Source organism: Macrotis lagotis, chromosome 7 (assembly GCF_037893015.1).
Source record: "Macrotis lagotis isolate mMagLag1 chromosome 7, bilby.v1.9.chrom.fasta, whole genome shotgun sequence".
Lineage (NCBI taxonomy): Eukaryota > Metazoa > Chordata > Mammalia > Peramelemorphia > Peramelidae > Macrotis > Macrotis lagotis.
Window position 1 is genome coordinate 197500327 of NC_133664.1, and position 14246 is coordinate 197514572.

General features: G+C 48.1%; 1 protein-coding gene across 6 annotated transcripts in view; it reads right to left on the reverse strand.

Annotated features, from left to right (window-relative positions):
* The window catches only part of FOXJ2 (forkhead box J2), a 287675-nt gene that overhangs the window by 29409 nt on the left and 244020 nt on the right, over positions 1-14246 (reverse strand). For 3 of the 6 annotated variants that reach the window (XM_074194385.1, XM_074194386.1, XM_074194384.1), the window contains exon 2: positions 2886-3232. In XM_074194385.1, the coding sequence (XP_074050486.1) occupies positions 2886-3218 (333 nt within the window). In that variant the 5' untranslated portion in view covers positions 3219-3232. Of the gene's footprint in view, positions 1-2885; positions 3233-11319; positions 11699-13151; positions 13437-14246 lie in introns of those variants that run through there. The other 3 variants (XM_074194382.1, XM_074194383.1, XM_074194387.1) reach the window with 3 other exon arrangements.

The following is a 14246-nucleotide window of genomic DNA, read 5'->3' on the forward strand; positions in this document are numbered from 1 at the left end:
CAATGTCTTCTTAAGGGTATAAATGAAGTTAAATTTTTAAAAAGTCATGGAGGGGCGGCTAGGTGGCGCAGTGGATAAAGCACCGGGCCTGGAGTCAGGGTTCAAATCCAGTCTCAGACACTTAATAATTACCTAGCTGTATGGCCTTGGGCGAGCCACTTAACCCCATTTGACTTGCAAAAAAGACTAAAAAACAAAAGTCATGGAAATATATTGAGAAGGAAGGATAAAAGGAATGTCATAGTGTAAAAAGAAGGAATAATAGGGTAAAATTTGCCATTTCTCATAATTGAAGAGTATTCAAATGGCGGGGGAGACTGGGTATCAGCTGAAAATCATTTTTATGTGAAAAGAACACAAGAAGGTTGAATATATATACAAATTATCAAACTCAATGGTGGTGGTGGGGAATCAGGGATATTGTATGAAGGAGTTTTAAGACAGAAGATAATACCAAGGAGTTAAAAGGTATAAGCAAAACAAACCCCCTGATCCTGAAAGGGGGGGGGGTATAAAAGAGTAATAAAAGAAAAAGAATATAAGATACCTTATACTGCATCTTAGATAACTGGGTAATAGGTGAATAAGGCATGATATATGAAGGTAAGGGAATATTACTGACCAGTAAGAAACAACACTGGAGACAACTGATGCAAAGTAAATTGAATAGACCAGAAGAGCAATTTATTTAAGAACCACAACATAATAAAAATAAATAAATTTGAAAGACTTAAAACTATGATCATTTCAGTGACTAACCACATCTCTGGAGGACTGAGAAATGAAGGTATAGAAAGAGGCATTTTTGGACATGGCCACCATGTAGATTAGTTTTGCTTTTTTTTCCCTATCTGTTATAAAGGGTTCCCCCCCCCTCATTTCTTTCACTTGGACTATTGAAACAATTTTTAAATGCACAGAAGAAAATCCATAAGGAAACACAGAGAATCAGGATAGTTTTAAAAGTAACATATAGAATTTAAGATATACATACATATATAATATTAGGTTTTTGCAAGGCAAATGGGGTTAACTGGATTGCCCAAGTAATTATTAAGTGTCTGAGGCTGGATTTGAACTCAGGTACTCCTGACTCCAGGGCTGGTGCTCTATCCACTGTGCCACCTAGCTGCCACCTATTATCTATATTTTTAAAGCAAAAAGTATGAAATGGCAACCAATGGTTTCACAGAGAACCCTCTTTTTGGGTTCTGCTGTGTGTATGAAAATGATTTCTTCTGGTGTTTTAAGTTCAAAACAAATAAATCCTATATCATTCTTCTTCCACTAAAATATAGGTTTCCTGAAGGTGGAATTTATTTTTCATCTTTTCTTTGTATCTCTAGGGTCTTATACTTAGTAGCTGTTTAATAAAAAAGACTTCTGAAATTAAAAAGTGAAGGAAACCTACACATTCAATTCCCATTCAACAACTGAAAAGTTGAGATTTTTTTTCAAAATAACTTCAAAAAAAATTACTGAGGACACAGGATCTTCTCTTTTGCAAGACAGATAGACCATGCTTTCTTATCTCCAATTAAACAACTTATCCACTTCTAAATTCCCTAAAAATAAGCTGCTATAGTCGGAAGTAGTTTCATTACTGTCACTTTTCTATGGATGTCATATTTTCCCAAGATATGATTACCAATTGACAAATATAATACAAGACTAGAAACAGTCAATATTGAAGGAACTAAAGAGAGACAGGCAGCACACTAATGCACTGTTGGCAGAGCTGAAAACTGATTTTGAACATTCTGGAAAGCAATTTGGAATTATGATAAAAGACAACCAAAACATCCATGAAATCTATCATAAAAAGACAAAATTTAAACTTCAAAATGTTTTATAGGGCATTTTTTAAAGTAGCAAAAAGGGGTGGCTAGGTGGCACAGTGAATAGAGCACTAGTGCCTTGGAGTCAGGAGTACCTGGGTTCAAATCCGACCTCAGACACTTAATAATAATCTAGCCATGTGGCCTTGGGCAAGCCACTTAACCCCATGCCTTGAAAAAAATCTAAAAAAAAAAAATAATAAAATAGCAAAAAACTGGAAACAAACTAAATGCTTCAGCTTGAGAAAAGTTGAAAAAGCTGTGGTTCATGAATATAATGGAATATTATATACTGTAAGAAACAATAAAATGAATACAGAAAAGCAAAGTAAGTCATATGAAACAATACAAAGTGACATAAATAGGACCCATAAAACAATATACAAAGCAACTTCAATGATGTAAATAGAAAGAACAATAAAACTATCAAGCTTAACCATATGGAAATTATAATGGACAAGCTTGGCTCCAAGAAACAAATATGAGAAGGCACCTACTTGTGTCTGCAGGAGCTACAAGTATGGGACATAGCAAATAATGTCAAACTTTATGTAATGGTTAATTCTGCTGAACTTCCCCCCCCCTTTTATGCTTTGTTATAAGGGACAATTCCAGAGGAATAAAGGGATACATAATGGGAAATGTATGTGACAAAACAAAAGAAGATATTAGTACAAATGTATTATTTTTTAAAAGACAGGATGGCCACATAGACAAAGAAATTTGATGGCAATCCTGTCCTGAAGTATAAGATGAAAAAAAAAATGTTCTATTGCAGGGGGGGGGGAAACTGAGATAGTAGGGAAAGCAAAAATAGCCAAGAGACTCTAAGGTTCTAAAGTATGCCTGGCATACCTTGCAGCTATAATTTTACTATGATCAAGTTAACTGAAAATAAGGCAGGAGATCTGAGCAAAAGATACTGTCTAAAAGTCCCTATCTCCCTGTGCTGGAATAGAATAAAGCAAAGCTGGATGAGAAAGAGATAAGGGTGGAAGAAGGCATGGCTGTGGAGAACCAAAGCATGACCAACAGAGACAGTCCTACCTTCCAGCCAATGCCAGCATTCTTGTAATAAGGGAAGTTATCACAGATCCAGCGATAAATCTCACTGAGGGTCATCTTCTTGGCTGGGGAGGAGTTGATAGCATATGTAATAAGTGTGGCGTAGCTGTATCGAGGCTTGCCATCCTGGTGGACAGCTGCTTCATCCTTACTCAGGGTAGCATTGGGATCCGTAGGTGAACCAGGCGGGCATTTACGGCTACCTCCAGGTGGCCCAGCTTGTGAGGCTCCCCCCAGTTTCTCAATGGTAGCCCGAAGGGTCAGCTGGGGAAGCCAATCTATGGAGGTGAGGCTGCTCTCCAGGTCAGAAGCCATGGTGCTGCCAGGTTCTACAGAAGAGTAAAGATGGGAAAAGAATGGGATGAATGAATACAGTGTGTGGGGTGAGTGTGTATGCGTGTCTTCATATATCACAATATAGTGTCTTGTACATCATATGTATTTAAGTGTTCATTGAATGATTAATTGAAATAGTCTAGCTCCTGAGGAGTGCCTTCTAATACCAATCCCTTAAAAAATTTTCATACTGCTATCATTTCCTCAAACTTCTTTAAGAACAACTTTTAATCATTTTACCTCATTCTCATAAGCCCCAATAAATATTCCACCATCTAACCATGATCTAAAAGAATCATGGCAATTCAGCCTCATCCTCCATCCTATCCTGATAAAAAATAGAAGGAACTCTTCCTTTAGAGGCAGAAGCTAAAAAGGAATCTAAACTGTTCTCCAAACTCAGAAGAGATAGGTAAATAGCTCAAAAATCACAACTGCTTAGTTCCTCAGCTCTCTTAGTGGTTCTTAAATTTTGGAGTCTCAAGATCCTTTTATACTCTTTTTAAAAGTTTTTTATTTTTGCAAGGCAATGGAGTTGAGTGACTTGTCCAAGATTACACAGCTAGGTACTTATTAAGTATTTGAGGTGGGATCCAGGGCTGGTGCTCTATCCACTGCACCACCTAGCTGCCCCAATCCCAAATCTTAAAAATTGCTGAGGAGTTTTTGCTTACATGGGTTATGCCTACTGATAGTTACCTTGGCAGAAATTTAAAATGATGAATTTTTAAAATATTTATATATTCATTCATTCAAAATAAAACCACTACATATAAACATAAATAATATTTTTATGAAAAATATATAGTATTTACAACAAATCAGAAAAGTGGAATTGTTTTACACATTTTTGTAAATATCTTTAAAATTTAGCTTAATACAAACTGTAGTATATGTATGTCATGGAACACCATTGTTCTATTAGAAACCAGGAGGGATGGGAATTCAGGGAAGCCTGGAGGGATTTGCATGAACTGATGTTGAGCAAGATGAGCAGAACCAGAAAAACACTGCACACCCTAGCACCAACATGGGGGTGATGATCAACCTTCCATCAGTGCAACAATCAGGGACAATTTGGGATTGTCTGTGAGGAAGAATATCATCTACACCCGGAGAAAGGATTGTGGAGTTTGAACAAAGACCAAGGACTATTAACTTTAATTTAGAAAAAAAACTGATATCTTATAGTCTAATCTTGCTATCTCTTATACTTTGTTTCTTCCTTAAGGATATGATTTCTCTCTCATCATATTCAATTTGGCTCAATGTATACTATGGAAACAATGTAAAGCCTGGCAAATTGCCTTCTGTGGGGGGTGGGGGAGGGAAGTAAGATTAGGGGGAAATTGTAAAACTCAAAATAAATAAAATCTTTTACGTACCAAAATTATAAAAAAATAAAATATTTAGCTTAATAGAAGACAAGAAGGAATATCCTTTCTTCTGCACTGCCTGTTATGTTCTTTTGGTTGAAATATATCAAGAAAAATCTGGCCTATGTGGTTGGGAAGGAGCACTTTAGTACCCAAATAATGTCTTAGTTCATTATAAAAAGAATTTTAATATCAGGAATTCCCCTTAAAGAGAACTTCAGGAGTCCAGAGACTACGCTTTTAGAACCAGGGCTCTCCAATAAAGCAAGTTTTAAAACCTGAATGTAAACTGTCAACAGTGAGGAAAAGCTACTTGGGCTCCTAGAATCATTTGTTTTAGGTCTAGAAGAAAGTTTGGAATACAAGTGCCTTCATTTTACAAGTGAGGAAACTGAGGCCTGGAGAAGATAAGTGACTTGTGCCCAAAGGTAAACAAAGGGCAGATTCCAAGGCTAACACTCACACAGGCAGGATCTATGCCAATTAGAATGAATTACATGGGTGCAGTCTGTATGTTTGTCCATTTTGACAGAAGACCACGACCTGAGGGAGGTGATGTCGTGGACAAGCCTGTGAATCCAATGATTGAGGGGGTGTCCTGTTAAGTCACCAGCCTCCCTTCCTTCTCTAGAGCCACCTGGGTCCAGAGGAAGGACGTGAATCACGACGATGCCAGACAGTCAGGGTTAGGTGACCTGCCCGATTCAGAGTGAGACCACAAGGTCATGCTCAGGGGCACCCGGAGGAGGCAGTCCAAGGCTCTGCCTTTCCAGTCCTGTTCACGCGTACACTGAGGCAGGGCATCCTGCACACCCACAAATAAAAGACACCAGACACACAGACACACACACAGACACACAGGGACACGCATGTGCGCGTTGCAGGTAGGCCGGCCTGCACACACCTTGCCCCGCCCGTGCCCAGCACTCCTGCGCCAGGGCACGGCGGGACGGGACACACCCAGCTGCGCGGGCACCGGCTTCTAAAAATGGGCACGGCGGGGCGCCGAGCCCAGCTCCGCGGCTCCCTCCTGCGGCCTTCCTCGCCCTCCCAGCGCGCGCGGAGTCCGGGCCCGGCTGCCCGGGAGGAGGCTGCAGGGCGCGGCCTCGGGACGGACAACCAGGGCAGGTGAGGGGCACCTGTGGAGCGGCCTCTGCACCGGAAGCCCCCGGCGGCGCCCCGGCCCAGCTGGGGGAGGACCCGGGCCCCTCGGCGCCGCAGGCTCCGTCCGTGAAGGCTTCCATCCGCCTTTAACTCCAAAAGGACGAGCCCCCCCACGCCCCGCACCCCACCTGGGCGCCCCGGGCACGTCCACACACGCGGCACACCCAGGTGCCACGCAGGGGCGGGGCCCGGCTCCCGGGAACTGAGGGCAACACCTTAGCGCCGCGGGGGGCCGAGCTGACAGCCGGGGGAGCTGTGGCACCGGCAGCGCCTCCTCCCCCGGCCCGGCCCGGCCCCGCGGGCACCAACGCCAGCCCTCACCCAGGCAGTGGAGGGCGGGGGGGGGGGGTGGAGGGCGGGGGTGGAGGGAGGGCCAGGAGAGGGAGGGCGGGGAGGGAGGGAGGGCGGGGAGGGAGGGCCGGCGCCCGGGAAGGCAGGACCGGGGCCGGGGCCGGGCCGGGGGAGGCAGGGCCGGGGCCAGAGGCCGGGCTGTGGGGGCCGAAGTTCCGCCGAACAGCTCGAGAAGCAGCACATGGAAAGCCCCAGGACACTCCACGCAAAAACCGCCCTACCTCTGGGCAGGAGCATGTTGGGGCACTTGGCCTTCGGCGCTGCCCGGAGCAGCCGGGCCAGGGTGTCCCTGGAGGAAGAGGCCGCCTGCTGCTGGGGGGACACCTGGCTAAAGCTGGAGATCCTGTTTCCATTCTCCTCTAACCCATCCTTTTTTCCTTACCCTCCAGTTGTTCCCATAAAAGTCATTCCCAAACGTGTCACCTCAATTCTATCCCCAATGCTGCCATCAACTCCCCAAACACACCTAACCATCTTTCCCACTCCACAACAACGGTGACCTCTTCAATAAAGAACCGGACTATCACCCCTGCCCACGATTCCATCTTCAAACACTGAAATAAGTAATGAAGCCTTATTGCGCTCCTATCTATCATATCCTCCACACTCCCCAAATAATGCCATGAGCTACTATTAGACTTCTCTTTCTTTCATCATTCCCCTCCCCTCTCCTAATGCTACTAGTCTAGACCTTTCTTACTTCCAGGGGGGGATTCATGCCACTAAATTGCAACAGAACCTAAACTAAGCCACATCCTCTTTGGTAAAAACTTACCAGGAGCTGAGATAGTCATGCTATCTACTTCTGACAGAAAGGTGTTTGTTGAACATGGCCATTGAAGGAATTGGTTTTGTTTGACTAAGCAAATTTGTTGCAAGGATTTTGTTTTTCTTTTTTTCTAAATATGGGGGAAGTACAGAGAGAATATATTTTCATTTTTAGAGAAAAATTAATTTTTAAAGGACCAGGTTTTCCGATATCGACACGCTATCTGAGAATGATGAGTAGGGGGTAGTAAAAAAAATTGGTTTTTCCCTTTCATAAATACTAGCTAAATTGCTAAGTAGATACACACTTTGCCCAGCAAACTGACTCATGATATTTGTGCTACTAAGATTTTTCTGCCAGACCTGTAACTTCACCAAGTGGGAAGCTCTAAGTAGAGATATGCCTTTTATCAATGCAGATCAGCTGTCTGACCCATTGAAGTGAGGATGTGTCAGAGGCCAGGCTTAAACCAAGATCTTCCTGACTCTAAGGTCAGCTTTCTTTTCATCTGTAAAGGTCCTCAGTTTAAATGACTTACCCAGGGTCCTAGCCTGGAAGTGTCCCAAAAGGTTCTGCTGGGACAGCTCTTTATCCCCACAATGCCTCCCTAAATAAAATGAACACTCCAAATAACCTACATTGTCACACTCCTTTAAGGAGTGTAAATAATCAATGCCTGCTTCCACTCCTAGGAGTATTATCTCCACTTTTTTTTAGAAAAAAGAGACTCAGAAGGGCAGGAATTTATCTGAGATCCAACTGCTCTTAAGCTGGGATTCAGACTCAAGCCTCAACGATAAATTCAAAGTTCTTTATACTATAACCAGGTTGCCTCTCACACACATACTTAGGTAGCACAGTGGATAGAACCTGGGTCTGAAATCTGTTAGACCTGAGTTCAGATCTGGCCTCAGACATTTATTAGCTATGTGACCCCAGGCTCTTCTTTGTCTTAGTTTCCTCAACTGTAAAATGGAAATAATAAGAGTACCTACCTCCCAGGGTTGTTGAGATGCTCATATAAGATAATATTTGTAAAACTGCCAGGAGGCACTTAATTATTCTCTCCCCTCCTTTATCCTCTCCCTTGAATAAGATCATAGACATGAAACTGGAAGATCATCTAACTTAAACCATTACCACCACCACCACCCCTTATTTTGCAGATGAGAAACTGAGGCCTAGGCAAGTTAAATGATTTGCTTAAGATCAAAGAGGTAGTGATCATAAGATGGAGAATTTGAACCCAGGTCCTCCGACTTCAGAGCTAGTATTTTCTTCCAATCAATCTGGAATAACTTCTTTGAGAAACCAGGAATAATTTCTTTGAGATCAAAAGGCTTACCCATTGATAGTATCAATTTGGAAAAGAAAGGTGAATGGATGGAAGAAAAGAAAGAAAAATGAATGAGAGGAAGGAAGGGAGAGACAGAGAGAGAGAGACAGAGAGAGAGAGAGAGAGAGAGAGAGAACAAGGAAAGGATTTAATAGAAAAATGCTAAAACTTGCTGGGTTCATTCAACTTGGCTACCAAATTATTTGGGTTCATTCAAGTTTCTTTTTCAGAGCTAGAATCATTCTAACTCTGACCAGGTCAAAGAGTTTTATCTAAGGATAAGCATGGACCAGACTGCCCAGATGTGGACAGTTTTAGGAACTCGGTAACTTGATCCTCAATGCATTCAAATACAAATTCAATGAGATGTATTCAAATTCCAGAATTTCTAGTCACTAATCTGCGTGAGCTTAGGCAACCTACTTAACCACTCTCAGTCCTTTTTGTCATCTACAAAATAATGGAGTTGCATTAGATCAAACAATCTTTCAATCTATATTCCTCTACCAAACTCATCATTCCACCTGACTGCACAGATTAGAAAGGCGGCATTTAAGTTGATCTGTGATCCAGGTCCCCCATGTAGCTGGGGTACTGGAAAATAAATTTTTTTGACCAGATGGTCAGGTGCTTTGGGAGAAGAGAGAAGCTCTCAGAGCAAAGCTGTATCTTGCCAGAATGAAAAGTTCTTGGGGTGAAAGCTCAAATATCTCTGGGTGACTTCAAACTCTGATATTTCTAATTAACATTCTGCAATCTTTCAAAGACATCAGGCTGCAAAAAGCAGTCACCATCCCCACAATAGCATAGTATTTTCTTCCAATCAATCTGAGATAACTTATTTGAGAGACCAAGAATATTTTCTATGAGATCAAAAGGTCTATGTCTATACCTCACCAGGACTCCCAAGGGTCTACCCCATGTTACAGAACCCACTAGAAACATGATTCTGGTTAAATATTTGCAGTTGGGTTCAATCATACCAGTCATATACACACTTCAAATAAGATACATGGAGACATACATTTGTATTATCGGTCAGATAATGTACCAATATGTGCATCCAAAGATGCCTCCTCAGAAATATTGATACTCAAATCTCACCCCACCCATTTCCCTTTGGGAAGTCCATTCCCTTTGGTCCACATCTAATCCATCAGATCTGATCCTATCACTCCCTCCAAATAAGAATGCTATTTCAGAGTTGAGAAGCAATTTCAGGAGCTTGGAAAGTCCACCCTGAGATTGGGGTAGAGGTGGAGCAGCAGGAGGACAAAGCATAGTTAGTCATCCATGCTATGGGATGGGTGGGAATGGATAAAGCAGAGGGCAAAGGCTAGAAAACATCAAAAAAGATAAGGTGCCTCATAGGCTTGGAGTCATCCAGCTAACTCAATGACCCTGATGATAAAAGGAAAAAAAAAAGAGAGGTTGAGATCTGAAGGGATAGTTTGGCAGGAGACAGGCTAAGGGTCAAGAGGAGGGAGTTCCCAAGCTCCCTGCTAGTTTGGAGCAATGTCTTCTCTACTGCAACCTTGACTTCCTTCAGCACTCTAAAAAAAGCTTGTATACAAGCTGAGGAGCATTTACCCCAGACCATGACCTAGAAAGAAACTACTTGAGGTTTTTCTGGAAGTGAACTTTAATCTAAGACATTTCTTAGAGGTCACAATCTCCTTGATGGAAAGATTCTTTTGAGAGAACTTCTTGCTGATGATACATATCCCTTTCCGGTTACAGCATACTAGTTCTCACCTGAAGTACAGTCATACTGGGACTGAAGCCCTGGGGCACAGTGGTATAGGGCCTTCTTTGGTTCTCCTCAAGTCTTTGCAATCTACTGACTACCAGGTATTTCATACTTTTGGGGGACTTAATGGAGACTCAAGCCTCCTACCAGCTTTGTGTCTTTAGACAAGTCATATAACCTCTCTTTTCCTGATAGCTCATCTGAAAAATCAGGGTTCGGACTAGGTGACCTCTAAGATCCCAACTCTTAAATGATAGTTTCTACTTAGCTATGGGAGGGAAATGATCCCATCCAGTGATGGAGAGGCTGAGGAGGGAGGCTTTCCATGACACTTGCCCTCACCCTTGCAGTCGTAACTCTAAATGAAACTCCTGGAAGATGTTGAATCTTAAAAAAAATAATTGGCAGCATAGTATGGTGCAAAGATGACAAAGATTTGGAGTCAGAAAAGTTGGGTTAATTCCCAAATTGCACTATGTGAGAACCCAGGCAAATAAATCCCTTTACTCACTAGAGCTGTTTCCTTATCTGTAAAATGAAAGGAAGGAATAAGATGATCTCTGAGGTCTCTTCTAGTGCTATAAGTAACCCATGATGATCGTGCTTTAATTCTCCAAACACATAAGGGGCTAGGAGGAAAGTTAGAATTTCACGGGACTATAAGCTGTCTAAGTTTACTCTTTAGGTCTATGGTCTAGACATCAGGAAAGAAACAGAGCTGTAGGATCTATCAAGTGTGATCTATCCAGGCTTGTCAGACCTGGTCCATGGAAGGCACTTAAGTGCTTTAGGAAATTGTTTTAAAGGGGGGGAGGGAGGGCAGCCGGGCCCTGAGTTCAAATTGGCCCTCAGAGACCTACCCTGGGCAAGTCACTTAACCCAGATTGCCTCCACCAAAATAAACAAGCATTTTAAAATGTCATAGGTGAATGAAAGCAAAATCCAGACTTGCACGGGCCTGAGAGGTTGCTGGTGATGCTGATTTGTGATGTCCCCCCTCGGATGCTCTTCCCCCGCCCCAGCAGCACGCACGGCAAGGGCCGCTTGGGGACGGGGGGAGCTTCTACCCCTCCCCAAACTGCAGGGAACCCACTTCCCGGGGTCTCGGCCGGGGGAAGCTCCACCTCCCGGTCCATCTGCCCAGGCTGGGCGAGCCCTTCTCCCCCCGAGGCCTCTGCAGCTCCCTGGCCCACAAAGACCAACTTCCCCGAAGTGGAAACCAGACTCCGGACCTCCACCCTCTGGCTCTGCCCAGGGCAGCGGAGGAGGAGGAGGAGGAGGAGGAGGAGGAGGAGAGGGCAGGGAGGGAGCCGCGCGGCCCAGGCATTACTCACCTGCCTCCGAGCTCCTCCAGCCGAGGGAAGGGAAGCCCCTGGCGCCGGCGTCCGGGCCCGGAGGGGCGCCTCTCCTCAGGGGCAGGCCCCGGGCCCCATCCTCGGCGGCTCTCCGCGGGCTGTGCCCGCTTGGGGTGGCACGGGGAGGCCCCCGAGAAGGCGGGGCCGCGGCGGGGGGCGAGGGAGGGCCCACCTGCGGGAGCTGGCAGACCCCCCAGGCCTCGGCGGCGATCCTGGGGGGAAGGGGAGGAGCCTCGCCCGGCCCCGGGTTGTCTCCTCCCCTCTGGGGGAGTCCCCCTCCCCTCAAAGTCGGCTCCGTCAGGGGCGCGGGGCGCCCGTCCGCGGGGGGATCCGGGGGCGAGGCGCTGCCCCGGTCCACTTTCTACGTCTCGGAGGCGGCGGGGTCGGGGGGGGCCTCTCCCGGGCCCGGGGCGCCCTCCCCTCCCCTCCCCTCCCGGCCCGGCCCGGCCCGGCCCGCGAAGGCCGCCACTAGCGAGCGGGCGCGGCGCGCGGGGGGCGCCCGGAGGCTGCCCGGCTGGGCCTTGGCCCCGGGCGGGGGCCGGGCGCGGGGGCGCCGCGGCGGCGGCCTGTGCCCGGGGCCCGCGGGGCTGCCCGCGCCGCTGCCCGCGCCGCCGCCCCCCCCGGGCGCCGCGCTATCCGGACTCGGCGAGAGCGGGGGCGCCGGCGAGCAGGCGCGCGCTGCCCGGGCTGGGCTCGGGCTCCGGCCGCGCTCCGCTGCAGGCCCCGGCTCCTCCCCGGCGGCCGCGCGGTTCCTCGCCCCCCTCCCCTCCTGTCCCCGCCTCCCGGCCCAGCCCGGCAGTCACGGCCGGCGTCTCCTCGCGCGGGTTAAGGAGGCTCGGGGAGCTGGCAGGGCTGCCATCGATGTCCCCGCGGCCCGGGCGGCCGCCCCAGCCCCGGTCCCTCCGGCGAAACAGCCGCCACCCCCAGCCACCCATCCCGCGGGAGCGGCCGCGCCGGATCACCCGAGACGCTCCATCCGCGGGCGGCCGCGGGCGCCGTGTGGGGAGCGGGCGCGGGCGCGGGCGGGGGAGGGGCGACCCTGCGCGGCTCGCAGCCGCCGCCGCCGTCCCCGCCCGAATGCCAGCCCCGGGGCGGCCGGCGCCGACGCGCGGCCCTCCGCCCGGGCACCGGCTTCCGCTCCCCGCCCCCTGGGTGCCGACCCTCCCCCCCGGCCTGGAGGAGCGCGCGGGCTGGCGGGGGCGCGGGCGCCTTCGGAGGGATCCCGGGGGGAACCGCTCACGCGAAAGGAGATCCGGGCCGGCGGCTCGCAGGAGGCGGGATTCGGCCCCCCACGCCGGAGGCGGCCGGAACTAGCCTGAGCCCCGGAGCGGGGGGAGGACGCCAGCCCGCGCCCCGGGCGCCGGGCACTGCCCCTTCCCCGGGAACCGGGCGCCGGGCACGGCCCCTTCCCCGGGAACCGAGCGCCGGGCACGGCCCCTTCCCCGGGAACCGAGCGCCGGGCACGGCCCCTTCCCCGGGTACCGGGCACGGCCCCTTCCCCTTCCTCGGGCGCCGGGCACGGCCCCTTCCCCGGGTACCGGGCGCCGGGCACGGCCCCTTCCCCGGGAACCGAGCGCCGGGCACGGCCCCTTCCCCTTCCCCGGTAACCGGGCGCCGGGCACGGCCCCTTCCCCTTCCCCGGGCGCCGGGCACGGCCCCTTCGGCTCCCTCGCGATGCGCCGCGCACCGGCCCTTGTGTTACTTCTCATTTTTGGTTTTTGGCTTCTCTAGCCTGACTGCCCCCTGCCCTCTGCCCCACCCCCAGGCCCTTGTGACAAACAGACTCGGGCACAGTCAACACAAATCCTCACGTTGGCTCGGTCCAAAACGTCTCTTACAGGCAGCTTGGGTCCGTGGCCGCTCTGTCAAGGACTAGGGAGCACACTTCATCTAACTGTCCTGGAGTCATGCTTGGTCACTCGGCTGACAGCAGTCGTCCGGCCTTTCTCACTTGCCTCCTCATTTACTCAGCATCAGTTCCTAACAGGCTCACACTCTCCTGGGACAGCTCCCACATAGCCTTCAGGATCTTGGCTCTTCTTGGCCTGTAATGCTTGCTCCAGCATCAGTGCCTAAGTACTGAGAGGTTAAAAGACACAGGTTGTCTTCCTGGAGAACAATCAGGAATTATGCCCAAAAAGCAATCAAAACATCAAAACGTGCATACCCTTCGTTATAGCAATACCACGGGGTCTATATACCCTGAAGAGATCGTGCAAAGAACAAAGACATCAGGGGTACAAAAACATTCGTAGCAGCCCTGTTTGTGTTGTCAAAGAACTGGAAATTGAATGAATGTCCACCCATTGGGGAATGGTTGAACAAATTATGGTATAGGTATGTGATGCAGCACTATTGTTCTCTTAGAAATCAGAAAAGATGGCAATTCAGAAAAGACGTGTGTGAACTGATGCTGAACAAGATGAGCAGAACCAGAAGAACATTATACCACCCTAAGGGTAACATGGGGATGACAATTACTCTTTTTGGACTTGCCCATTCCATCAGTGCAATAATCAGGGACAATTTAGAGCACCTGAGATGGAGAATACCATCTGTACCCAGAGACAGAACTGTGGAGTTTAAACAAAGATCAGTCTTCAATTTTTTTTTATTAAAAAAGGGTCTTATGTACTACCTAATTTTTCTATCATATTTTACTTTCTCCTCAAGGATATGATTTCTCACCCAACACATTCAGTTTTGATCAATGTGTAGCCTGGAAACAATATAAAGATTACCAAACTGCCTTCTGTGGGGGAATGGGGGGAGGGAACGGAAGGTGGAGGAAAGACTGTAAAATGCAAAACCTTACAGAAAATGATGGGTAGAAACTACTATTGTATATAATTGGAAAACAAAATATTAATTTAAAATAAAAAAAACCACAGGTTGTGTCTCTCGTT